Source organism: Polyodon spathula, chromosome 5 (assembly GCF_017654505.1).
Source record: "Polyodon spathula isolate WHYD16114869_AA chromosome 5, ASM1765450v1, whole genome shotgun sequence".
NCBI lineage: Eukaryota > Metazoa > Chordata > Actinopteri > Acipenseriformes > Polyodontidae > Polyodon > Polyodon spathula.
Window position 1 is genome coordinate 61,860,669 of NC_054538.1, and position 26,136 is coordinate 61,886,804.

At 36.4% G+C, this 26,136-nt stretch overlaps 1 protein-coding gene across 1 annotated transcript in view; it reads right to left on the reverse strand.

Moving 5' to 3' along the window:
- Positions 1-11,847: 11,847 nt before the first annotated feature.
- The window catches only part of LOC121316136 (COMM domain-containing protein 1-like), a gene marked incomplete at its 5' end in the record, with an annotated part of 34,496 nt that continues 20,207 nt past the window's right edge, over positions 11,848-26,136 (reverse strand). Inside the window, one exon of the mRNA XM_041250951.1 lies at positions 11,848-12,740. Within this exon, the coding sequence (XP_041106885.1) occupies positions 12,633-12,740 (108 nt within the window). The remainder of the gene's footprint in view (positions 12,741-26,136) is intronic.

Consider the following 26,136-nt stretch of genomic DNA (forward strand, 5'->3'; position numbering starts at 1 on the left):
CTGTGACATTTAACACATATCCAAGTATATGCTGGTTGTAGTATTAAACCTCAGTCTTTTCAATAATAAAGATCTCCTGATTGCTAACGATAACATCTTTTATTATACCAAACAATGGCACATCATCAAAATAGCCTAAGCAAAGGTAGGAATTGATCCAATATTCATGGCCTTGAATTTGTATAGATTTTGTTTGGTAAACGGCTATATCCCCACTTCTTCAACTGTTGTCTCTAGAACAATTGCAAATTTTGTCATCAAACCAGGGTATTCTGTTTTTATTTCCACTTCACCTTCTTTTACAAGATCTCTTGCATATATTAATGTGTTAATTTGATTGTTTATTGATAATATTTTTTGTAAGCAGTAATGTAGTTGCCTTTCCAGTTTGTAATCTGATCTTTAATTACAAATAATTATGGCTCCTTTGTATTTAGCTCATATGGAAGAGCCCTAGGGCAATGTGAGAAGAAACTCACCTGTAAAAGAACTCACCTGTAAAGCACAAACTTTAAGTTGAAATTTCAAGCTTTTAATTTTTTCTCACATGGGCCTAGGGCACTTCTGTAAGTTTACTAAATGTTATAAAAAATAAGAATTTAACAAGAAAGAAAAAAAATATATAGTGAAATGAGAATAATTATTACCTTAAGATCTTGTTGCTTCCATTGATGCAAAGTGCAAAGTGGGAACTAAGGAAACAATATTATAAAATATTACACAATATAGTGATGGTAGAATATAAATATGGGTCTCAGAGAAGGTTGAACTGCAGTGTACAAAAATAAAGGTTGATAAGATGAATATAGACACATAAAAACGTAAAGATCTTTTTTTTGTTTGTTTTTTTGGTTTTCTTACCTACAGTATATATTGGTCTCCGCTTAAAATTACATTCAGCTGCTATTTATAAATTAGACTGAATATTCACAATGTTGTTTTGCACCAGACTAACCCAGAAAGAGAAACTTGTAAGTTATTTTGGTTTCCCAAAAGACTATTATGAGATTATGGTGGTATAATTGTGTATTTTCACATCATACTATTATGTACATCTATACATATTTTAATTTGTTGTTGGAGTACAAACTTTAATAACGTTAGATCAGTTAACAATTTAAAAGCACAGAATATGGTCTGGCGTTATGGCAGAATTCAGCAAATGTGCATGTTCTGAGTTTTTTGTTTTTGTTTTGTCCAATTTTCATATCGCTTAATGTTTGAAAAATAGGAGAGGATGCAGAATACGGCAAGTTATTTAAAGTCCCTATATCAAGTTCCTAATAACTTTTTACAAAATAATATAATGTATTTTAATGCTTTACTCATTTAAAATGTTTCAGCAAAATATCATTTTAAATGTCCCTCCGAACATTAGCAGGAAGACATTTTCAGGATGTATAACCGTCGACCGCGTGGCGTCATCGGAGGTAGTGGAATCTCGCTGTACACTGTACAAGTACAGCAATAGATGTACTCGTGCGAACAATTTTAAAAGATTTAAAGGTTAAGTTCAGCTATGCCTAAATGTTGTATTGCAGCAGGTTGTTCTGATATAGCCACTGACGGTATAAATAAGCCTCTTCAAATTTCCACCAGGCGAGAAACTTCTGGCTGAATGGGTTAGGCAAGTAGGGCGAACTAGCTATAATTTTATAAGTTCAACTCAGCACTGCGTACTTTATAGTGCATATTTCACGGAGGATTGTTTTGACAATCAGCCATCTCCAATGACATCATTTGGAATTAATGTGCAACACAAATAGCAACTTTAAAAGGATGCAGTAGTCACAATATTTATCTCACCACATCCTGCATATCGAGACCGACCTGCTCAACTACCATCTGACAGGAACAGTACAAGCAGCACACCTGTGCAATTATTGGACCAGCAACAAGACCGCGGCCAATGTGGGCCTAACAACCACAATTTGTTTTTGAGAAATTATATCTGTGCACATTTGTAACAATCCTTGTCCTGGAGAGCCACCTGTGTCTTCTGGTTTTCATTCAAGCTCAGCCCTCAGTGACTTAATCAGACCCCTAATTGAACTCATAATTTGCTTAATTATACCTTTTTAATTGCTTTCAGGTTTTAAATAGTTTAAATATTTTGGTTAAGGATTCAATTACGTAACAGAGCTCAGCTGGAACAATCAATGCACCATCTTTTGCATAGGCCAGGGTAATTCAGTCCTGTTCCTGGACACCCACTTGGCCATATTTTCAAAGCACTACTTCCAGTCTTTAATTTTTTTTTAAAGGAAAAAATAATAATGTAAATGCTGAAAATGAGAAACAAATACCGTAAGAGCACATAAAATAACTTGGATTATATTACCTTGTTATCCGGTTTTAGTTTTGTACAATTAGCAGACATTTGACCTCTTTCCAAAAATTGGAGTTAATTAAAGATCGGAGGTAATGCTTTGAAAATATGGCCAAGTGGGTGTCCAGGACCAGGACTGAATTACCCTGGCCTATGCAAAAGATAGTGCAGTGGTAGGCAACCTTGGCACTTCCATTGCAGGACTCTGGTCCCACCAGTACTTAATAATAATCACTGTGGATAATAATCCCTAATGACTTAATTGACCCTGCTGCTGAAGATCAGTTCAATAATTAAGGCTAAGTTAAAAGAAGGACTTGAAATTAAATGGAATGGAAGTGCCATAGTTGCCTACCCCTAGTACAGTGCATAAAATAAGTTTTGCAGGAACACTCGGCAAACTGTCACTGCCATTGCTTTAGGTTACTTTTCAAAATGTGACAGCATGCAAAAAAAAAAAAGAAAAAAAAAAAGAAAAAGTTCTTAAATCCTTTTCAGTGTCCACTCGTGTCCTCGGGCTCTGGTTTCCTTGTTGATTTTTGAAGTAATTCTTGGGGTTCACTTTGTCAATACCATTTGGGGTTTTAAAAGCCTGAGTAATGTCCCCATGGAACAGTGATGGGCAACCCCAGTCCTGGTGGGTCGCAGTCCTGTAGGTTTTGTAGACATCACCACCTGCTTAAAACCTGGAAACAACACTTAATTTTTTCAAATAATTGGTTCAATTAAGTAATTAAGAGCTGAGGTGAAACGAAAACCAGAAGACACTACACCAGGGTTGCCCACCACTGCCATATAATGTCCTAGGAGGTTTTTTTATTTTTTTTATCTGGCTGTATATGACGTTCTTTCAGACCAGGAATTAATCTGGTCACTCTTCCCTGAACTTTTCTTTGTTTATCTTTATTTATTCATTAAATAATGCTGGGCCACTGTTTTCTAGACTTTGATTTATTGGTATTGGAATGCATTTGCTGCAAGCTTTTTGCAATATTTTTCTGAAATGTAAACTTTCATTCTCTAATGTTACCATATCTATTTTACCTCAGTCTACTTCTCTTAAACTCTGCCATTCCCTCATGAAGATTTTAATTACCATAGTAACATCTGACTACATGAACACCTGGCAGTCTCTAAAGGAAGTGGTGACTGTAACCATTATTGTAGTTTATGCTCAGTTTATTTTAGTTTATTCTTTGTTATAGTAGCTAATGTTAGAGCCCTAAAATATATTGCCGGATGCTATAACCCAATACTGTATCTTTGTTACAAATCTCCCTCTCTCTCAGCATCAAGAAATAATATTAACAAACATAATGAATTATCATCTTTACTAATATATAGTTCACAGCATAACATTGCTACAATCATTTCAGCCAATTATGGATTTTTTTTTTGTTTAAAGATGAATAGCAACTAATAAATGTCTAATGAAATTTAGCCCTATATTTTGAATCAAACTATTTAAATGCATGTTTAAGTCATGATGTGGGAATTAGCACTGAAGGTCAATGTCCATTGACAAAAGGTGAAGTCTGACAACTTGAAGTGGTCCATCAGAGCTGTTATTCATTAGTCCTAGCACTGTGATTTAATACAATTAAATTAAAAAAGACAAATTATTACCCAGTCCCCATTTTATGGTGGCAAATTTATTTTTGCAATATACCCTATTGTAAATCACACATGTAGCTCTCCAATCTTAGGTGTGACACCTACGAAAATATGTCAGAGGGGTCCTATCCAGAGAAGCATGGAAATGGAAATGATAAATTAAAAAATAAATTTAAAAAATACACAAAACAGAAGTGTTAAAATCAATGTTACTTGATATCGTTATAGTTAATAATAGTTTCTAACAGGGGTGTCAAACTGAGTTTCTGGAGGAGCCGCAGTGTCTGCTGGTTTTCATTCCACCTGAGTCCTCAGTGACTTAATTGGTCGAATTATTTAATTGACTGGATACATTTTACATTTCTCTATGCCTCTGAATATTTTATAGGTAACTGTATCATGAATCAGGTGCACATTTTAAAATGATCAACAGTAAAATATCTTGAAAAGATCTTAAACATGTGAAACTGACTAAATAAGTAGATCAATTAAGTTAATTGAGAGCAGAAGTTGGAACGAAAATCTAATATGATTAAATAGAGCATTCTTTAGTATATTGATTATTCCTTTCATAAATAGTTATCCAAAATATTCAGGGAAATGGATTTCCCCTCAAGCTCCTGAAACAATTTTAAATCATTTGTATATACCGGGGGTGGCCAATCCTGGTCCTCGAGAGCAGCAGGGTCTTCTGCTTTTCGTTCCATCCAAGTTCTAAATTACTTAATTGAACCAATTATTTTCTTAATTGGTCAACACTAGCATGTTTCCTAGGTCTTTGGCCATTGATGATTTAAAGAGACCCAGAAAACCTGCCGGACTGTGGCTCTCCAGGACCAGGACTGCACACCCCTGGTATATACAGCCTCAGTGTTTCTCACTTCCAGTCCTGGAGGGCCAAAGCTCTTCTGGTTTTCCTTCCACCTGAGCTTAACTACCAATTTGCTTAATTTGAGCAATTTAACACTTTTGCTAAGTCTGAAGCTGTTAAAAAGAGCTCTATAAAACATGCAGGGCTGTGGCCAACCAGGACTGGAAGTGAGAAACAGTGGCCTAGACTTTCTTGTCTCATCACCATCATCATCATCAAACCAAATTTAACTCTTGTTGCTCTGTGGATTGTGACATTGTGTAGCGCACTGTATTTTAATGCTTGAAAACCCTGCAAGTCAACCAAATTAATAACTAATTATAATATGAGCAATGAAAATAATTAAATACACAAAAGCAAATGTTTTAAAATCCATGTTAAAATGTTTATTTTGTTAATAATGGTTAATAGTTATGAAGTAAAACAGTATAAAGGCATCACTGTTAATGTGTAATTATGCTAGGAAATACACTCCAGTTTGTATTGCAAAATTTAAACACTGATTTGAAAGACTTTTAATAAAAATATGATTAAATAGATTAATACATTGATTATTCCTTTTATATGCAGGGAAGGTCTGCTGCACAATTGCACGACTGTTGGTGCTTTAATTTAACAGCAACATCAAGGATCTTTGACAATGGTGCTAGAGATCCAGTCCTGCAGGTTTTACAGGTATGTTCAAAAGATCAATGAATAGACACCCTGGAAAACATGATGGTTTTAATCAGGGGTCCCCAATCCTGGTCCTGGATTGCTGCAGTGTCTGCAGGTTTTCAATCCACCTTAACTTCCTAATTCAACTAATTTTTGTCTTAATAGGACCAATTTAACTCCACTTCCCAATTCTGAGAGTGTTAGTGATTTAAAAAGCTGGAAACCCTGCTGAAGTGAGGCCCTCCAGGACCAGGATTGGGGATCCCAGTTTTAAATAATTAAGAAAGTAAATGGTCAAAATTAAAGCTTGTTTGGAAAAAAAGACCATAAAAGAACATAAGGTTATTCAGACCTGGTTTGGAACCCCCTAGTGTACCCATAATACCCATAATAGTATTATAGGCATTGAAAACACCAAAGGAATGTGCATTACACTCATGGGTGCTTAAAAAAAAAAGCAACACACAATACAGATATACAAAACACAATGCAATATATTGTTCTGAATGTGTTTTAATGACACAATTAGAAATTAACTTTTGAAGACTGGAAGTACAACTCCCATTTACAATAACAAGCCAGTTTGTTTTCAATATATAACTACAAAATCATTTTCATTCTCAGGGAATAACTTATTGGGTGTCACAAGAAGTAATTGACAGCCTTATATGGTAATGCATCAGGATTTAGCTTTCCAGTGTTGTCTTGTAAATATAAATAGTGTACTTACATCAAAACCATGAATAACAGTGTGAGAATCAACAGCGCTCTAAAAAATTTAACATAGCTCTGACCCAGTACATAACATTTTAAATCAGGAGGTCCCCAATCCAGTGTACCCCAATCTAACACTCAGAACTGGGTAGTTAAATTGGTACTATTAAGATAATAATTAATTGAATTAGGTTAGTTAAGTCCTTGAGTGAAACAAAACTATGGCTCCTTGGGGACCCTAGTTTTACACCATCCATTTTGAGTGTCAGCAGTGTCTTTTAACTCCTCAGGGGCCGGCACGACTCTGTCATTCGCACTCCGTGCAACTTTGGAGTATCTATTCAGGTTAGACGACATCAAAGGATTAATACCCATGAGGTAATGGTTACATTTTGTACTTGAAAGGGAACTACACCAGCTAATACAGTAACATACATTACTAAAAAGCAGGTTCATTTTACAAAAGGGAATACTTCATATGATTTAAATGAGTCACCATACAAGTCATTCTGAAACTTACTTCCTATAGATCACTGTCAGCCTTGCGTAGAATGGGTGGTAACTATAATGCTGTTTCTTTGTTCAATTCAGTTTCACTGCTCATGTTTAACAGGTTAAGGTGGGGGTGAAGGGTAGACTGGGGCTGGTTCGCCTGAGTGATGACAGTAAACAGGCAGAAACTCATTTGGTGTTACCTGTTTATCTTCTTCTGTTCAGTAAGTGGTTTTAAACATTTAGGTGACATAGGACACTATATTATTAGCCAATAGGCGATTAGCCAATAGGTTGACATCTAAGGGTTTGTTTTGGAGTTTTATGATTTCTGTATAACAGTTCAGCATTGCAACATGAAAGCTGTATCAACCGAATTCTCAAGCCCAGTAATTATATTTAGATAATTAAAGCATTGTGTAAATCGAAGCACACTTGATGTGCCTAAGTTGTATTTCTTTGTACAACACTGTAGACAAGAATTTAAGACTACATTTATTACAGTATGTTTTGCTAAAATCTATTGCTGAAATCCTGTCACCAAATTTAAACCAATTTTTTAATGATCCTTTAACTTACTAAATTAATTTTCCCTTCTATTAGTATACATTGAGCTCTTTGGTAATGAAAAGGTTAGTGAATTTTAAAAACATTTTATAAAGTTATTACAGATTTAAGTTAAACCAGATACTCTCCATTCACTAGAATGGGATGACAATCAGCGTGTAAAAATTAGATAACACTTGAGTTGATGAACGAGTATGTGAAGATACAAAGACTGCTTGACAACAATCACACTGTCTCTCCAGCTTTGTTAGTGCCAGAAGCATCACCTAGCAACTAGACAATGCCCTCAAGTTTGCCTTATTACTGCATTGATGTTTTAGCCCAGTTTGGACCTACAGTCAGTAAAGCTCATTGTTGTACGGTCACCTTCAATTAGGAAACACAGTTGAATCTCCAAAGTCAAATCTAACAAACCAGTGCGGGCCAGATTCACTTAGATTTTCCAAACACTGCACTGTAGTAAATACTTTGGCTCACTGTTCACTTGTTCTGTCCATATGCGCCTCTAATCAGGTGCTTGTGACTGTAAAGTATCTCAAAGAGTTCTGCATTAAACATACCTGCTGTTTATCTGCATTTGTTATTTATAGCATGGGACACAATGTTTGGGTCTAGTCAAACTGGCAGGAAGGAATTTAGCTGACATACTTACAAGCAAACCATCAAGAGGTGCCAAATTCGCACGCACACAAGCTTAATATCAACTCACAGCTAGAAAACACAGAGGAAGAACGTGTATTCACTTGCTGCCAAGAAATTGCCATCTCTGTTATGCATCACATTTCACAGTGTATTTCAGCTACTACAAACACCCCTACAAGGTCTCATCTGGATCTCCGAATCCCAAAGGAACAACCAGCGTTCCCTTTGTTTAGATACTGAGAAACTTGCCGTTTTGACTGAGAAAGGGTAAATTATCAACGAGAAACCTTCAGCCACACATTAACCCTTTTAATGTTGACTGACTCGTTCGTTTCTTTCTTTCTCTCTCTGTACACACACACATACATAGATAAACATACTTACATACGCACATCGTCATCATCATCATAATAACAACAATAATAGTAATATTTGTTTATTTAGCATACGCCTTTATCCAAGGCAACTTACAGAGACTATGGTGTGTGAACTATGCATCAGCTGCAGAGTCACAGCAATGTCTCACCCGAAAGACGGAGCACGAGAAGGTTAAGTGACTTGCTCAAGGTGATACAAGGAGTCAGTGAGCGACCCGGCATATGAACCTGGGCCCTCCTGTTTACAAGCCCTTTTCTTTAACCACTGGACCACAGTGCCTAATAATAATAATAATGATGATGATGATGAAATATAAAAAAGTTACATTAAAACCCACTAAGACAAAGACATTTTATAGAAGCTTTCAGTCTTAATTTAAAAACTGTAACAGTCCCAACTTCCCTGACAGACGCAGGCAGAGCATTCTACAATTTAAGAGCTTTATGAGACAAATCCCAACCTCCCATGGTGATTTTGTTGACCCAAGGAATAACCTGTCACCTGCATCCTGTTTAAATAGCACACCTTTTAATGTAAACACACAATGAATCCTCTCCATTGTTTCTTTGCAAGAAAGAGGGGTGTCTCCAGACAGAATGTGTTTGTGAAACAAATGGTGTGTCGTGTAGTGACTACATCAGGAATAAAACAAATCCATTAAATTATATGATGAGTTCAAAACTGCAAAGTTCATGAGCAGCACCAAGCAGAACTCTACATAGAGGCAGAATCGCTAGATGCCGGCTTTGCCCACACTGTTGCCAAGTCCGCTTATAATATAATTGGGCTTGTTGTTGCTGAGAGTCGTTTTTTTTTTTGTGTAATAGGTGATGTGACTTCAACAGTTAAAAATGATTGTAGGAATGTTTTTGGTGATTGACATTTCAATATATATGCATGCCATTAGAAAAAATGCCCTCTGAAATGGATTGGGCCTGTTTTAGGGAGTGCCGTTTTTTTTCTCGTGAAACTTGGCAACACTCTTCGCCCACCCCAGTATCAGTAGTTTCGCTGGCACCGAGCGAGCTCTGCACTCATGTGACGTGATGAAAATTATAGGTTTACCTCGAGATGTTGGAGTCTTGATTGAGGTTGATTTTTATTTTTATTTTTTTTAACAGTTATTCTTCATTAATTCCCAATTCAACCTGGCTCACCGCTGCAACCCCTGAACTAGCTCGGGAGAGACAAGGATGAGCACACGTGTCCCCCGAAATGAGCGCTGTCAGCCATCTGCTTTATTTTCGCTCTGCAAGCCCGCTGTGCAGCCACCTCAGAACTTACAAGTGTTGTGGTCATTGCCCACAGGCAGGCCTGCAGATGCCCATCCAGCTACAGGGGTCGCTGGTGTGCCGTGAGCCAAGGACTCCCCAGCCGACCTCACCCCTCCCCGTCTGGGCAGCATTTGGTCAATTGTGTGCCGCACCCTGGGAACTCCTGTCCACAGTCGGCAGTGGCATAGCTTGGATTCGTACCGGCAATCCCCAAGAGAAAGGCCGCATCCTGCACTCCAGGCAGAGTGCCTTTGCCAGATGCCCCACTAGGGAGCCCTTACGTTGATATTTATGATAATAACGTTAGTTAGTAAACTGGGTGCGAAGGTGGTTGACCGTTATTGCAAAAAATGCATGCATCTGAGCCTTAGAGGGAATGCTGTTGGTAACACTTACACAACCAGAACACGTTGGGACCACAAATATATTTTCGGACTTTGTCATTTGGAGGTGTGGAAACAAAACCCTGTGGTATAGAAATTAAACCAAAACTAACTTCAACATTAAATACACTGACAAAGACTTTGTCAAAACAATTGTCAGTTTCTTTATGTATTATTATATTGTTTTGAGTACTGTATAATCATATTACACAGAAGCTATGCTAAACAATAGATTTTCCAATAAATCTTATACACATCCACTCTGAAACCTAGCTGTGCAATACACAGCTTTAAGAAACCTTTGTTGTAAATAGTTTTGGTTTCAAATGTATGACATTAAACAGAACTAAAGTGTAAGAAAGAAAAAAAAAAAACATTGAAGATGTCTCAATCAAGCAAAGAAAAAAAAAAAAAAAAGGTACAAAGCAAGACCGGTAAAGTATGTCTATGAAAACAGGAATGAACCCAAATATGGTATTTAAACACACAGCCGTTTTTAAGTTATTTTAGCACAATAACTCTCAAGTTATTTGTCAAAGCTAATTTTTTCGCGATTCTGTAACTTAAAACTACCGCACAGCTTTTCACAAAACTTGGGCAAACAAATTCTCCACTACATGGACACAGAGCTTATGAAATGCCACCCCGATCCATCTTCAGAATTATACAAACTACCTGCAACTAACTAAAGCAAAGGTCAATTAACCACCCTCCAAAGTATTTTGCATCAAACACCAGGTACAGGTATAATCTCAGTACCATGAAATGGGTTCAAATTAAGTTTAAAATAATTCTCAAGATCACTGAATTAAGCATTTTTGGTATGTTTTTTATTAAATGAATTTGCTGATGTCATCCACAATGTTCTATAAAAGACACACAGAATACAGTAAGTGCAGCACTGTAGACAAATGTAACCCTTTAGTACAAGTAGTAATTATTGTAGAATCGGCACAGATGAGAAGAGGGAATGGTAAAGTAAGTGATACAACAGCAATTGTACAAATGTAACAAATATAAAATAATATAGCACACAGCATTGTTTTAACTTATTCAGATGACCTGACATGCACCTTCTCCTATAACTGGGGTCCAGTTATACAGAAGTATGGGGAAAACAGAATTATTGTAGGTTAAGTGAAGGTTACTACATTTGAATTAAGGGAGCACTATCCTTAAAGAAGTACCAAAAACAAAAACAAAACAAATAAAAAGGAATTAGGTTTAAAATATGCAGCATTAAAACTGCTTAGAGTTCAAATTTTCATCATTGTTTACAAAATACATATTAGGGGGACAGCTCATACCTTTTGTGTGCCACACTCAAACACAAATTAGAAAAAAAAATCATTACTTTTTTTATCTTTTTTGAAAATTATTTCAATGCTAATTGCTATCAGCATTAGAATATGTGTACTGAACTGAAATCAGCGTATTGGAGCTTTTATTGCTTGAAAAACCTTGGTCATGTATTTGGAAGACATATTGACATTATTGGAGGAGATTATCACAGCTGGATGCTTGTATGCACATGGAAAAGTACTTGGTCGATTGTATTACTGTTACTTTTGTATTATAAGAACATAAGAAAGAACATAAGAAAGTTTACAAACGAGAGGAGGCCATTCGGCCCATCTTGCTCGTTTGGTTGTTAGTAGCTTATTGATCCCAAAATCTCATCAAGCAGCTTCTTGAAGGATCCCAGGGTGTCAGCTTCAACAACATTACTGGGGAGTTGATTCCAGACCCTCACAATTCTCTGTGTAAAAAAGTGTCTCCTATTTTCTGTTCTGAATGCCCCTTTTTCTAAACTCCATTTGTGACCCCTGGTCCTTGTTTCTTTTTTCAGGCTGAAAAAGTCCCTTGGGTCGACACTGTCAATACCTTTTAGAATTTTGAATGCTTGAATTAGGTCGCCACGTAGTCTTCTTTGTTCAAGACTGAACAGATTCAATTCTTTTAGCCTGTCTGCATATGACATGCCTTTTAAGCCCGGAATAATATCACCTCTCCTGGTATATGTCTTATTTGTCTGCAAAGGTTAACAGCGTATAGGAAATGCCAGGATTTGATCTCACTGCCAATATCAATGCCTATATCAAACATAGGACTTGAATCGAATGTGTTGTCATGTCTGTGAATTATTTCCAATAGTGCCTAATATCTGCATTTTTTGAAAATCCTTGAAAACTAGCAACCAAACTCTGTCAAAAACACCAAGATCCTATTAATCAGGTGTCAAGACTGACCTTATTGGATGCAAATATCTAATATATAATGGCCTGAGCAATAAATTATTTGGCTTATGGTGTATTTTAGAAGTATTTTCATCTATACAGAGATTCCAAGATATTGAGCAAGTGCCTAAGGGGTAAGAAATAGGCTGTAGTTGAAATCAAACTGTGTTTAGCTGCTTCAGTTTTCTTTTTCTTTGTATAAATTGATGCCTAACATGTTAAGGATACTTTCTCGTTACTTCACACTGGATGCCAGATTTCTTTTTTTAACACATGATAAATAAATGGGTGGCTATTTCCAGGTTTGGAAAGTGTGTTTAATTTATAAGGGATCTGGAGGAGGCTATTATAAACAGGTCAACTAAAGTAAAAACATGCTCAGCCTCCTTCAGGCAAATCCTTCCAACTCTGTTTTGTTAACTAGTTCTGAACGTTGCAGATTTCACTAGAGGCCTATGAATGAAGATGAAAAAATTAGCTGTTGTGTGTTATGGCACTGATGCTCTCCTCAATCTCAGATATCTTCTTTAAAACATGGTTCACCTTGGCTTCATCAAACTCCAAGCAGACAAACTGTGATTCCTAAAAAAAGTGAGAAAAAAAAATTCAAATAAATCAGAAGTCATTGCTGAGGCTACAATTTTGGCACAGTAATTTTTAGTGCATTTTACGGGCTAGGTGCATCATCTACAATCTTGCGTCGTGTGTCTTTTTTTGGAAAGGCATACGGCCTTAACAGATCGTCAACCCTTTCACCTGTCGTTCTAAAATTCCTAAAATATCTCTCACTGTCACATACCCGGCATCTCTCTAATTAATGTTTGAAATTCTTCTTTTCGGGTTCTCTGTTGGTTGAGAGTACAGATGTACCAACGATGTCGCTTTTTATTTTTTTTAAACCTCTTATATAAGGAGGTACAAACTCAGTACATCTACTTAAATGTATCCAATTTTTCAAACGCAGTCTGTATTTAAAAGTATGAACAGCTGCTGTGACGACTGCGCAGTCAAAAGGGCTGCGACACGATGCATTCTTTGTACAGCAAATAGTGAAGCTGCACAGATTTATAGCTGTCTGAACCTGACTAATCACATTCATCTGCGACAGAAATATGAACCAGGCTTTAATTTTCCACGATTCTGAAACAAAGTGTTGTAAGAAAGCCTCTAAGTCAGTAAACCTCTGCTCTCAGATGCATTTATTCTTCTGCCTTTACAGAAAACAGTTCTCACATTTTTGTTTGTATTTTAGCCATCACGCATTTACAGTACATGCTTGCTTGCTCAGCTATCTCATTCACTGACCTGCATAGATACACATAAACGCTGTGTGCTGCACAACCAAACAATTTAGAGATACTCAGATTTGTACTTTCACTGCATGACACACTGCATTTTTTAAAAGGAAATACAGGAAGTTCCAAATCAAATATGCATGTGTACATCTGCAACTTAGAATAAAAACACACAGCTTTAAGACATATTTGTAGTAAATAGTTTTGGTTTCAAATGTGTGACATTAAACATAACTAATGTGGTAAGTGTATGACAAAGAAGTGTGGAGAGGCAGAGAACAGTGCATTATTATATATAAATTGCAGAAGCCTGGAGTAAGCAGGCCAAGTGTAACTGTATTTAAGACAGAGCCACAGAAGCAGGCCAAGAGTAAACTCCTAATTAAATCCATTTTGATTCCATGTTGTAACACAGAAAAATGTGGAAAAGTCCAAGGGGAGTGAATACTTCTGAGAGCCATTGTACCTGCCTGCAGTGTGTATTTCAGGTTCACACTTATCTGTCCTTCCTCCCCTCCCCCCTTTGAACTTATCTGCACTGCAGGGGCCTGGAAACCATTTTGTGTCCTATAGACAGTTTCACACAGGATGTTTAGCAATAGCAGGTTTCAAGCTTTCACTCGTTTCACAAAACAATATTTCAAGACAGATTGGTTTAGTTTCAGGAATCATCAGCTTAGCTAGTTTAATCCCCTGGTAAATGCATGTGTTAAAAGATGCAGTCAGATTTGTGCATGTCTTAAGTCCATTTCACACTGGCATGATCTACCCGGGTCAGAACCTACCCAGGCAGGACCCGGTGTCATGGGGTCGGGTACGCAATTTCACACTGCTTTTGAAAATATGCACATGTACACCCGCAACTTTAAATAAAAAGTGTACAAAGGCTTGAAGCCTTTTGTAGCAAAGCTTTTGTAGGAACACTTGTAAGGACAAGCTGGGGCAATGTGTCTGCATTCAGACTGCACAATATGTTTGCAGTAAATGCCTAAGCTACAGTATATTTAACATAACAAGTACATCATTAGTTACACTGCTAAAAAAAACTGCTTACCATTTACATTTTATATTAAGATTTTTAATACTAAGTAAGGCTTGACTGCAAACACAGGGCTAGTTTTATCGAGGCTCCAAAAATGTAAAGTAAACTTTTCATAAAACAAGTGTGTCGATAACATGCAGCTGTTAAAGTGTGTCACTATTTTACAGTAGCTGTAAAATTCAAATTTAGAGCTGGAAGTATGACGAAAAAGCTGGTGACCATGACATGTACCAACAGTAAGTCCAGAATAATAATAGAATTACAGTTTCACGGCAATTTGACAAGCGATTATCCAAATACATGCTAAAATGTGAGAGACATTGACAGATGAACAAAGAAGAGGCCCTTATATGCCTTGGCTTTGGTGAATGGCAATACTGCTTTGGCGAGTCTACAGATATACACAAAAATGGAAGTGTGACATAGGGATAACCCACAGACTACTGTGCTAGAAATAACTACCGCATTCCTTCGAATTTAAGACGCCATGGAATTTAAGATGCAGCCCAAATTTACCACCCTCAATTTGAGGGAAAAAACTAAAACATCAAAGAAATATGCATTTCTAAAGATACAACCTCAACTACACTGTCACATCTTACAAAACTGACCCGAAACAGTGTTGTTGTAGATTAACCACGGAGCTTGTTTATTGTATAACACTTAAGATGGCATCTCTGTCGTTCGCATACTACCACTCACTTACGACATCACACATCCTGGCAACAGCAAGCACGACACAATGATGCCATGGAGTGACGTGTCGTGCTTGCTGTAGCCAGGATGTGTGATGTCATAAGTGAGTGGAGTGGAGTGTTGCGTCATGCTTGCGGTAGCCAGGATGTGTGATGTCGTAAGTGAGTGGAGTGTTGTGTCATGCCTGCTGTTGTCAGGATGTGATGTCGTAAGTGAGTGGTGGTATGTAATATTACATGAGGTGTCCCACAGGGCTCCATTCTTGGTCCCATGTTATTCTCTTTATACATGATTCCACTTGGGGAGATTATTCGTAAATATAGCGTGAATTTTCATAGCTATTCAGATGATGCACAGGATTTATATATCTGTTAAACCAGGTGACATAACAGCTATCAATGTCTTATTCAAGTGTCTTGCTGATATTAGAAGCTGGATGTCTCAAAATGTTTTACAGTTAAATCAGGATAAGACAGTCCTACTTTTAGGCTCTAAGCAACAGATGGAGTTGACAAACATTGATTTTGGTTTGTTAAACTCAAATGTAAAATCTGAGTTGAGAAACCTGGGGGTTGTTTTTGACTGACGTATTTAATGCTACTGCTTAGTTAATTACAGAAAGGCAGCAAGGTGATGACATAGCTGGCTTGTGTGCAGTGCCTGCTGGGAATTTTCTCAAAACGTTCCAGAATGTATCTTCAGCGTAATTACACTAGCCAATGTTCAGACTGTGCCAGAATCAAACCCCAACATTTGAAAAAGAGGGTGAGAGGACATGTTCCAGAACGCATTTGGTAGCATTTACAACAGAAAAATGTTCCGGAACAAGTCCTCTTGGCCTCTCGTTCCGGAATATTTGTGCAAGTGTAAGTGCACCAGTAAAGTTCTTGGCAACATCTTTGTTTCTGGCTATAGATGTTAGACTGATTAACTGGCAGCGCACAATCCAGAATGAATGCTTTATGGCCACTTGCTATTAATTGTGTTCTCCAGCAACAGAAATACACTCCATAAAATGAACAGAAGAACCTAAACTGCATTCAAATTACAAAATAAACTAAATGTATGCCTAAATTCACTTGGATACTTGACAGTGATTTTTACTTTAAGTATACAAGGCTTTGCAAGCATGCAAATGACTCACGTCTCAGGACACTGTTTAACAAGTAGATTGTATGGCATTAAAAAATGAATGAGGCAAATACAATAGAAATAAGATACGCTGTTGAAATTACTTATTGTTGCTCATTTCTTTTGGAAGCATTACCATGGGGGTTGTTTATGGTGCTGCTTGAACAGCACTGTATCCAGTGTTTTATAAATGTATTTATCCCCAGGTGGAGACTAGAATCTCCAATCTATTGAGACCTACAGGGCTCTGATTGGGTCTAACATCCACTGAAAATACAATACTTCTACCTGAAAAGTTTTTATACTGGTGGTAAACCCATTTAGTATCGAACTGTAAAAAAAAAAGCGAATGTCTTAAATCAAATAGACAAAATGCAATTTAGCTACTGTACAGTACATATATTTTGTACAATATTTTAAGAGTTCATTGTCTACATAGATCAAACTGATAAACAGAAGATGAATGGAAAACAAATGTCAATAACATACAACCCCTGCTACTGTTAGCATTAGAAATCAATCAGAACATCAACTTATCTAGCTTGTTTCAGTTTCACGTTGCATATTGTTAGATTTTGAAGGAATATTAGACGTTCCCAGCCTGCCACTCTTGACCACATCAACCCCAGTTTTTACATTTTAAATCCTCTTTAAAACCTGTCTTAGTAAGCTAGTATTTTTTTAGGACTTACATATTTTAAAAGTAGTGCATTTTAACCAAAGCTAGCAAGCCTTACTTGCCACTTTACCAAAGTAACAGCCTGCATGGGTTCTTGACGGGATTTAGGACTTAAAAGAAGCAGTGTTTAAATGTCATCAGTGTTGGGGCACACAGACTCTACTCGCTTGAACAGTTGTAAGAAACAGGCTATCACTTTCCTACAAAGACTGAGCTCCTCTGCCATGCGAAGCCTGCAGGAGCGCTGGAGGATTATTTCTAATTAAATAGAGATCCGGAATAGCGTGAGATGCTAATCTGCCACTTGAGCCTTAAAAACTCATTTCATTTGAATACATAACCAGGGCTGAGTGCTCTTCTCTGGAATACTGTAGGTGTTTGTGAGCAAGTGGATAATTAAAATTGCAACCTGACTGTGAAGAAAAGGCCTTTGCTGTGAACCAATTGGTGGCTAAACATGTCACTTGGACAATAAGTGTTTCGTGACTAATGGAATTAATCTCAGAGAATACAGGTACACAAATACCAGTCGATTCACACAGGCTCCTTAAGTTTCCTGATTTTGAATTATCAAGCTTCCAGGGCCTTAGGCATTCCGTTTAAACCACACAGAACCTTGAAAGTGGGGAATATTTTGTTTGCCACAGAGGTTTCCCCTTTTCACAGGCCTCAAATTCAACCTAAGATGTAATGTGCTTACTGTAAAATACTAACTGCATAATTTACTGGTGACGTACATAGCTACTTGTTTATATCTAATTGAAAATCCTGTTATTTTACAGGTAATCCATATAAATGGAATAAAACATTCACATGTAGTTTAAAAATACATTATATAGAACAGTAATCATGTTTTTATAATTTCAATTTTTTAAAAAAAATTCTGTTTATTTACACCTAATTGAAGATGTCTGCAATACATACAGTAAGCTTGCACTGCACAACCGCAGCAGACTTAAGCGGGACACACAACACACATCTGACTAAAATACAAAATAAAATAACTCCCTCTCTATAATGTACATATAGTGAAGCAAACATTTTACTTTCTGTGAATTATCCAGTAACAGTTTGTTTGATAAATACATTGGCATTTAAATATAGCACTCTCCAATTTTCATAGTCCTGCCGTCACTAGCCTTTGCCTTGTTTTATTTATTTATTTATTTATTTATTTTTAGTTGTTTGTTATAATTGACGAATTATGTGGCCCATCTTCTGCTAGCGAAAGCAGCAGTCCCTTCCAGTGTGCTGCGGCTGCAAAGATGCATTTCACTTTTTGCTGTCATATTTTAATAAAAACTTTATGTGACTTTGCAGAGCCATTTAGATTTGCATTATCTTCAGTGACTACAACTATATTTTAATTTTTCCAAACAGCGCATTAAAAGCGGCCTAACCTTTCCTGCAACGGAACTTTCGACAGCGACAATTCCGGTCGATCAATCTCCATACTTGAGAATGTATAATATCTCTTTCATAAATGCATGTGGATTTATTATTAATTGACTTAATTGACGGAAGGTAGATTTATCACCAAGAATCACTCTGTCTCTGTCACAGTCCCAGATGGCTTTCCATAGAGATCACTATGTGTGTGCGCGTGCATAATCTGGTTTGTTTACTTTTTGCGGTATAAAACTTTTAAATAGAGGCTCGAGCTGCTGTGTTGATTCTGTGTTTATATATATATATATATATATATATATATAATATATATATATATATATATATATATATATATATATATATATATATATATATAATCTGCCATGTCACACGGAGCTCTTTTTTCATTTGCCATTTTTTTAAACTTGCGCAAATTCTGGTGAGACTGTAAATAAGTGTAAGGTATTTTTTTCATTTGTAGCGAATATGAACATATGATATTTGTATCCAAATACATGTCGAAAAATATTTGTTAGAATATTTGTCCCAGCACTATTAATGGTCTCTTAAAAAAGGGCCCATAACTTATGAATTTTCTATTTGTCTCTGACATGCTTTCCGGTAATGATGTATGTCTTACATACACTGTAAAAGCCAGAAGATGTAATGTGAACAAAAGGAAGTATGTAATTTAATAACATTCATTTAGACAATGCATTTACAAAACAAAATATTCTGTGAAAGTAATGAATGCTTGCCTGTCTCATGTCACACAAAATGTTTTAAATCCTTTGCAAATTTCAATGTGTGTGTCTGCCTTTCAGGTACGTGTTGATTCATTGCATCCTGAAACCAAAGCCAGCATAAGCAGAAGATCTTTTTTGATTACCTCGCATATTGTTTTCATACTCTGTGACAGGTTAGCGTTGGGAGCTCAGGCGGTATCAGCAGGCAAAGAGACTCAGAGGCAAGGAAACTGTGGTTGAAGCGTGGCTGCGCGGTTTAATAAACAAAAATAAATAAAAAAGTTGAACAAAACACTGCTCACAGAGCAAAATAAAGTTTTAAACAAAAACAAAACTGTTTAGGCTGGGCAGAGCCGTCACTGAACTTTTCCCAATACAAAATGCAAACACAGCATTAACACAGGTTCACTCACCCAAAACTCCTTCACCAAACAAAGGATTTTCTCCCCTTTTTGTACCATGTGGCTGGAGCCTAATAATCATCAATTATTTAATTAGCTACAGCCACATTCTCCATGTATTTTGGCAGGGATAGGAAATTAACCCCATCCCTGCCAACCACCACCAAAACACCACAAAACAATATTTACAGACAGGGCCCTGCCCTGCCACATACTCTTATAAGTACGGGTTGAATTTTTCAAGGTTTATTTTATGCCCTATTTTTAAGTCTTAAGCCACTACATCCTAATAATTTCCTTCTGGTTACCTCACTAACAAGATCAGGCAGCGTCACAGGTAGCTTGAGCGGTGATGTCAGACCCGGAAGAACACATGACACAGACAGGACTGGTGAGTGATGAAAATGTGCTGTTGCGCGTTTATTGTAAAATAAAAAAGTTAAAAAAGACAAACTTTGTAAAAGAAAATGGTGGCCAAAACAGACAAACAAAGTGAACTTTTTCAGCACGAATAGCAATTTATTATTTGTTATAATTACTTTCTCCTTCTCTTTCTCTCCTTTTCTCCACTCTCAAACACACAAACCCTGAGTGGAACACTACCTCTTTTATGCAGCTGTACCGAGACTCGATTGCTAATCAATCATTCAACTGGAATCTCGGTGCATCTGCACGTGAACTATTTGTGCTCCCCATGCTTCCATACTATACACATTTTAATCTGCACAAGTGATTGTGCCATCCTCACGTCTAAATACAAATATACATTTTAAATCACTCATGCTTCACATAGCCCCATTATATCCCGTGCATCAACACCTATACACCAACGTTAACACACCACACACAACATATAAACATTAACTACACACAGGGGTGGGGCATACTGCCACAGGCTGCTAATCTGTTTGCCAATCTAAAACCAAAAGAGAGCTTATACACAGCTGGCAATCCAAGTAACGTTCAATTTACACCCAGTTAACTCAAATCAGCACAGGTGTTGCCAGTCTCAAATTGCCCAGTGCAGTGCATGTTGGTAAACATAGTCTTGAGCCACTGGCTTCAGAATCACAACTACATTTTCCTCTGTACCCAGTCAGAAAGGAAAAATACTGCGACGTATCTCCCATCTATTATTGTTCCAACCACTCTACTGCAATCAATATATCTCTATATCTATATAACCTCATGGTACATTATATATATATATATATATATATATATATATATATATATATATATATATATATATATATATATATAGTTGAAATTACTTATTATTGTTGCTCATTTGCTTTGTAAGTGTTACTATGAGGTTATATACACATTTACTGAAGATTGGGGGATATTCTGTCTACATACAACATTGCCAGTGCCATCTGTTGCTCAGAAAAGCTTTCAAGAAACCCATTTATCCAACTGCTGGAAACATTTTAAAATAATTGAACAAAATGTACAAAAAACTAATGTTAAATCAGATTTAGGCATTAAAAATATTTTAGCTAATGTATTCAATTCAATTCCTTTATTTAACCCGGTAAAAAAAACAGATGACAACAAGTTCTCATTTACAATGATGACCTGGACAAGAAGGCTCAAACTGCAGCGAAGACAACCTACAGTTAAAACCCATAATAAAAAATAAAAACAATATTGATGTAACCGCATAAAACAATACATACATTAAAACACATCCCTATTATATAACAGTACAATCCAAACCATTCAATGCAAATTTAAATTTTACAAGTATCAGTCAGCAGCGTATTCCAGTTTGACTAAAAAGGTTAACAAAAACCAAATTAATCAATTTTAAACTCTGTAAAACATTCCAACTCTGCGTTCCAAATTCAAACAAGTGTCTGATGATGTCAAGGAAATGCATGGTTAAATTAATTTTAATATAAGCATTTTCCAGATATTTAATTCTGTGGTGACTGGGTTGTTAACTCCGATTCCAGAACATTCTTAAACAGATCTACTTCAAAGCTTGTTGATTAGACCAAGCCACAGGCCCCAAACTGTATTAATTCTTTGAAGCTCGCCTTCCAAAATGCAATCTGATTGTCTGGTCTATTAAGGTGTCATAAAACTTACCAAGCAAGCTATAGTGACTATGTAGTTGTATCATTATTGTGTTAAAAGTTAGTTAAAATGCTTTAAGAATCATTTTTAATTACATTACATAACTTGTAGACACAAGTTTAATAGTTATTTATTTTAAGTAAGTTTCCCAATAAACCTGAAGGGTTTATTGTGTTTTAAATGAATATTATAAACTAATAACTATTTTTGAATAGTATCTTTTGATTGTATTATGTGTTTTATATGCTTGTAATAGTAATTTTTTATAGAGAATGAAACTGAAATGTGTATGCTTCTCTAATGAATGTAACTAAAGTTACACTGAATAGGAGGTTTAAATGATAAATGTAAAATCCTTTGATAATGAAATAGGTGAATAATTTCCATTTTCTGTGACACGCAACTGTCTATCAAATACTGTGAACCAATGTAAGGACCGACAAGGACTTGTTTACAATAATCCTATACATCATGTTATTTAAACTCAAAACAAGGATTTTCTTTCTCTCTGGATTCACTTCTCTCTGGATTTGCTCTTTCTTCAATCACATCACTCTCAACTCATAAAACTTGAAGTTCTTCAACAAAGAAGCAATGATGTAATCTTCAAAGCTGTCCCAAAGAAGATGGGCTCCCTCCGGAATGACGAAAGCTTTTGCCTACAGCCTTCATGGAGACACTGCGCTGGTGCACAACTAACTTTCACAGAGAGGAGGACCGTGTTAAGAAGACTTTGTTTTAAACATTGCACCAACAGAATAAGTATTAAACTTATATTGTGCGTTTACAGATAACTAAACTAAAGCCATGCTTTTGATATCATCACAATATGTAATGTGCGTCTGTTCAACTAGATGCTGAACATTGTACATGCGTACTTACCCATTTGGAAGCTGGGACATGTATACGTAATGCATGACTGAACCGAACAATGCATGATGAACTATTAAAACTGCTTCACTAATGCACAACTCTATGACCAGAAAGCACATCAAGGATTAATTATGAACATTTAACAATGCATTACTTTTCCTTGAATGTTTTATTTTGTTTCTTCTTTATACATATGTTTTTAACTATGAAGCCTAACCTTTACTCTTCTTCCTTTGAAAATATGAATAAATATAATAATACATTGGATTGTTAGGTTTTTTTTGTCATAACAAATATACATTTATGACTGATTTTAAATACTTAAACATACATAATATTAATTGTTAATCTCTTTTCATGATGAATCTAGGGATAATTATGCCAGAATCACCAGTTCTTATTGAGGTATTGTGTTTATTATGGTTAATAATTACATTATGAGCTATAATGGGTATTTTTTTAATGGTAATTAGCAAGGACACAGTTGTGACATAAATCCTAGATATAAAACGTAAAAATATGCACGACAACGAAAGTAGATGAAACCCTTGGAATTGCCAATTTTACAAATGCACCCAATCTAAGCTGAAGGTTTGAAGAAGAAAAAGTAAATAGATATAAGAAGCATTTACCAGCGTTTAAGATATTTGGTTCTCAAAGGAGGCCAATTCAGTTCTCTGCTCAAATTAGAATGACAGGTTCGGTACCGCGCTCTGGTTACAAATCTAATTGCTGAATGATATAAATTATCCAATTTCTTCGACACAGAAACACGGGCCAATCTGTAAATGACTGTAAATACTTAGCAGAGCGAGTGAAATGTATCTTATTACAATACAAGAAACCCAATTTAGCCTTTAGTTTTAGTTGAACAGAAGTAATATGTGTTCTGAAAGTTAAAAGCAGTATACAGTCACATGCCCAGGTATTTGTTCTCTTGTTACACATTTCAGTGCAACTTTAAGGTTGTTGTATTAAATAAGCTTGAGTGCACTGTAGCAGTAACGTTTTTATTAAAAGATAAAATACATTTTGTTTTACAGTGCACTCCGTTTATAAGAATCCCATCCATCCCGGATGATTTGATTTGTATGCACAGGGACCACATGGCGTATTGTTTAGTTAGTTCTCCAACTAAAAGCTTGGTTTATTTTGTTTGTTTGTTTTATTAGCAGTTGTTTCCCGAGCGCACTGTAAGAAAAATAAAACCAAACACTGGTTTTAAACTGTAAATCAAGACTCCAGCCTGATTATTTACATAATTAGCAAAAGCGCCTCTGCACGTCAGCAGTTTAAATACAGTATACAGATGTCAATGGTGCTCAATCACAGAGGACAATACATCAAAACAAGTCCTTGTGGGTAGCAGCTTGTTATATGATCACGATTATGTTTACTCAAGGCTGCAGAATCCTATTTTACTGCAGTATAATTGAGAAGCAATCGTCTCATGAGGGTGCCAAGTATAACTGCCCTGCTGTGTTATGTGTAACGTCCTTTGAATTAAAATGACATTACAGTACATTAAAATAATGTCAGGACTACCACTGCATTTAACCCTTTGCAGTCCATTTATTCTGCAGCTGTCAGGCTGGTCAGGTCCAATTGATTTTTGTGAACAAAATAAAATTTCAGACCATGTGCTGTTCAAATTGAAATAAAGTAACTTTATTAGCTTAAAACAAGTAACAAAGCAGTGCAAGTCCAAAGGGTACCCTATACAAAGGCAACAGTACCAATACCAAAATTTTGAAGAAAAAACATGTTTTTTTTTTTTTTATATTATATATATATATATATATATATATATATATATATATATATATATATATATATATATATTTAAGAGTCCGTTTGTAACTATTTTTTTCATTGTTTTACAGTGTTTTTTACACTCAAAAACGAACTAAATGCTTGGAAATCTTACCTTAGAATGTAGATGTCTGTTTTGTCTTTGAAATTGCGTTTAGTTAATGTAACCACACACTACTACAAACAAAAAAACAAAAAATAATAACTAAAAACTATTTTTCATCAATGTTAAAACTATTTACACCAGGCAAGGTTTGCAAACAAAAAAGGCATTTAGTGACAGAAATTATCTGTATGTGTCCATGGTATGGAATCTTTCAAAACAGTCACCTGGGTGTAACCCTGGCTGCCTTGAGCATGTTTTGCAGAACCATACAGTCTCTCTCCTCCCCCCTCTTTGGTGCTCTTTGATTCATTTTTGGAAATGAAATGTGGATTTCCATTCAGCCTTTCTTCTCTGTCTGTTGATGATGGATGACCACGTTTTCTTGAGCTAGGGTTGCGCACATCTCCCAACAATTGTTTCAGTAAGGCTTTCCTGAAGGTTTTATGGCGAACAGGTAGCTGTCCAGCTCTTCAATTGCTCCTCTCTTGATAGTGTGAGTACCTTCTGACAGTCACTGCCATAGAAGGTGCTCATCATGAGCACTAGTCTTTTGTCCTTCCATCCTAGCACCATGACCTTGTTGACCTTGCAGAATGTCACAGACTCGTTTTTTTTTAGTCCGAGCCCTTGCTTCACTGGTACTGGAAATGCTCTTCTGTTGGCCATTACTGTTCCAGTAAGGTGGATTTTTATTTTTAGCAGTTCCATGGCCAGGTCATAACCTGTGTATAATCTGTCTGTAAACAAATGAAAGCCATGTCCATTTGTTGTCTGTTTCACACAGGTGAAGAACAATTCTTGATGAAAATGGCATGTCAGGTCTCAACAGAGAGTCTGTTGTTGAGCTACCAAAGTAAGGAACAATAGCGGAGACATAACCAGTTTCACAGTCAGCTAAAACAAACACATGCATCTCCCACTTGGTAGGCTTCTGAGGACTGTAGCACTTGAAGATAATCCTTCCTTTGAAGCCAAATCCTTCCTTTGCTCTCATCAATGCAAATGTCTCTACCTGGGATAGATGGCTCACGGCATTTTGTGTATGTAGCTGACCACATTTCTGACCTTTTGTCCTCTGCTAACAAAAGCAGCCTGAGGCAACTGGGTGGGGGGAGGGCAAAGGTGTAGCATCCAAAAGATCTGCAAGAAACGTGATCTCTTAAATACATCTTTGAAAAATGGCAGTCTGTCGGCCCATTACTCTGAGAAATATTCTTTTATGTCCGTTTTTACACTCAGTCCCATATTGTGTTTTAGTGTTTGGTGTTTAGTGTTTGTTTGTTTTGTCAAGTCTAATTGTATTGTCTGAGAAAACAAGCTGTGGAGTGTGCCACAAATCCTCGACAACCCACCTTCACTGGATAAACCTGGACTCTCCATCCTTGCTGTTCCACTTCAGCAACTAGTTGAGCAAACCGAAGTTTCTTTCTTTCAAACGTCTCATCCACAGCATCCTCCCATGGCACTGTTAACTAACAGGTGAACAAGGTGTGCTGATCCAGACCACAAGACATTATCAGGTCAAAGGTTAGTGGTAACAATCTCCGGTGGGAAAATAAGCCATTGTCCATCTGCCAGCATTTTCCAGTCTCTAGCAGCTTCTAGTTGCCCTAGACGAGTTTTGGTTTTAATACATTTTCTTGGTGGTTGCTCCCTTGGATAGAGGAATGTTGTTCTTCATGTGTCATATATTACTAGAATTGGTGGCAACCTGCTGGTCATG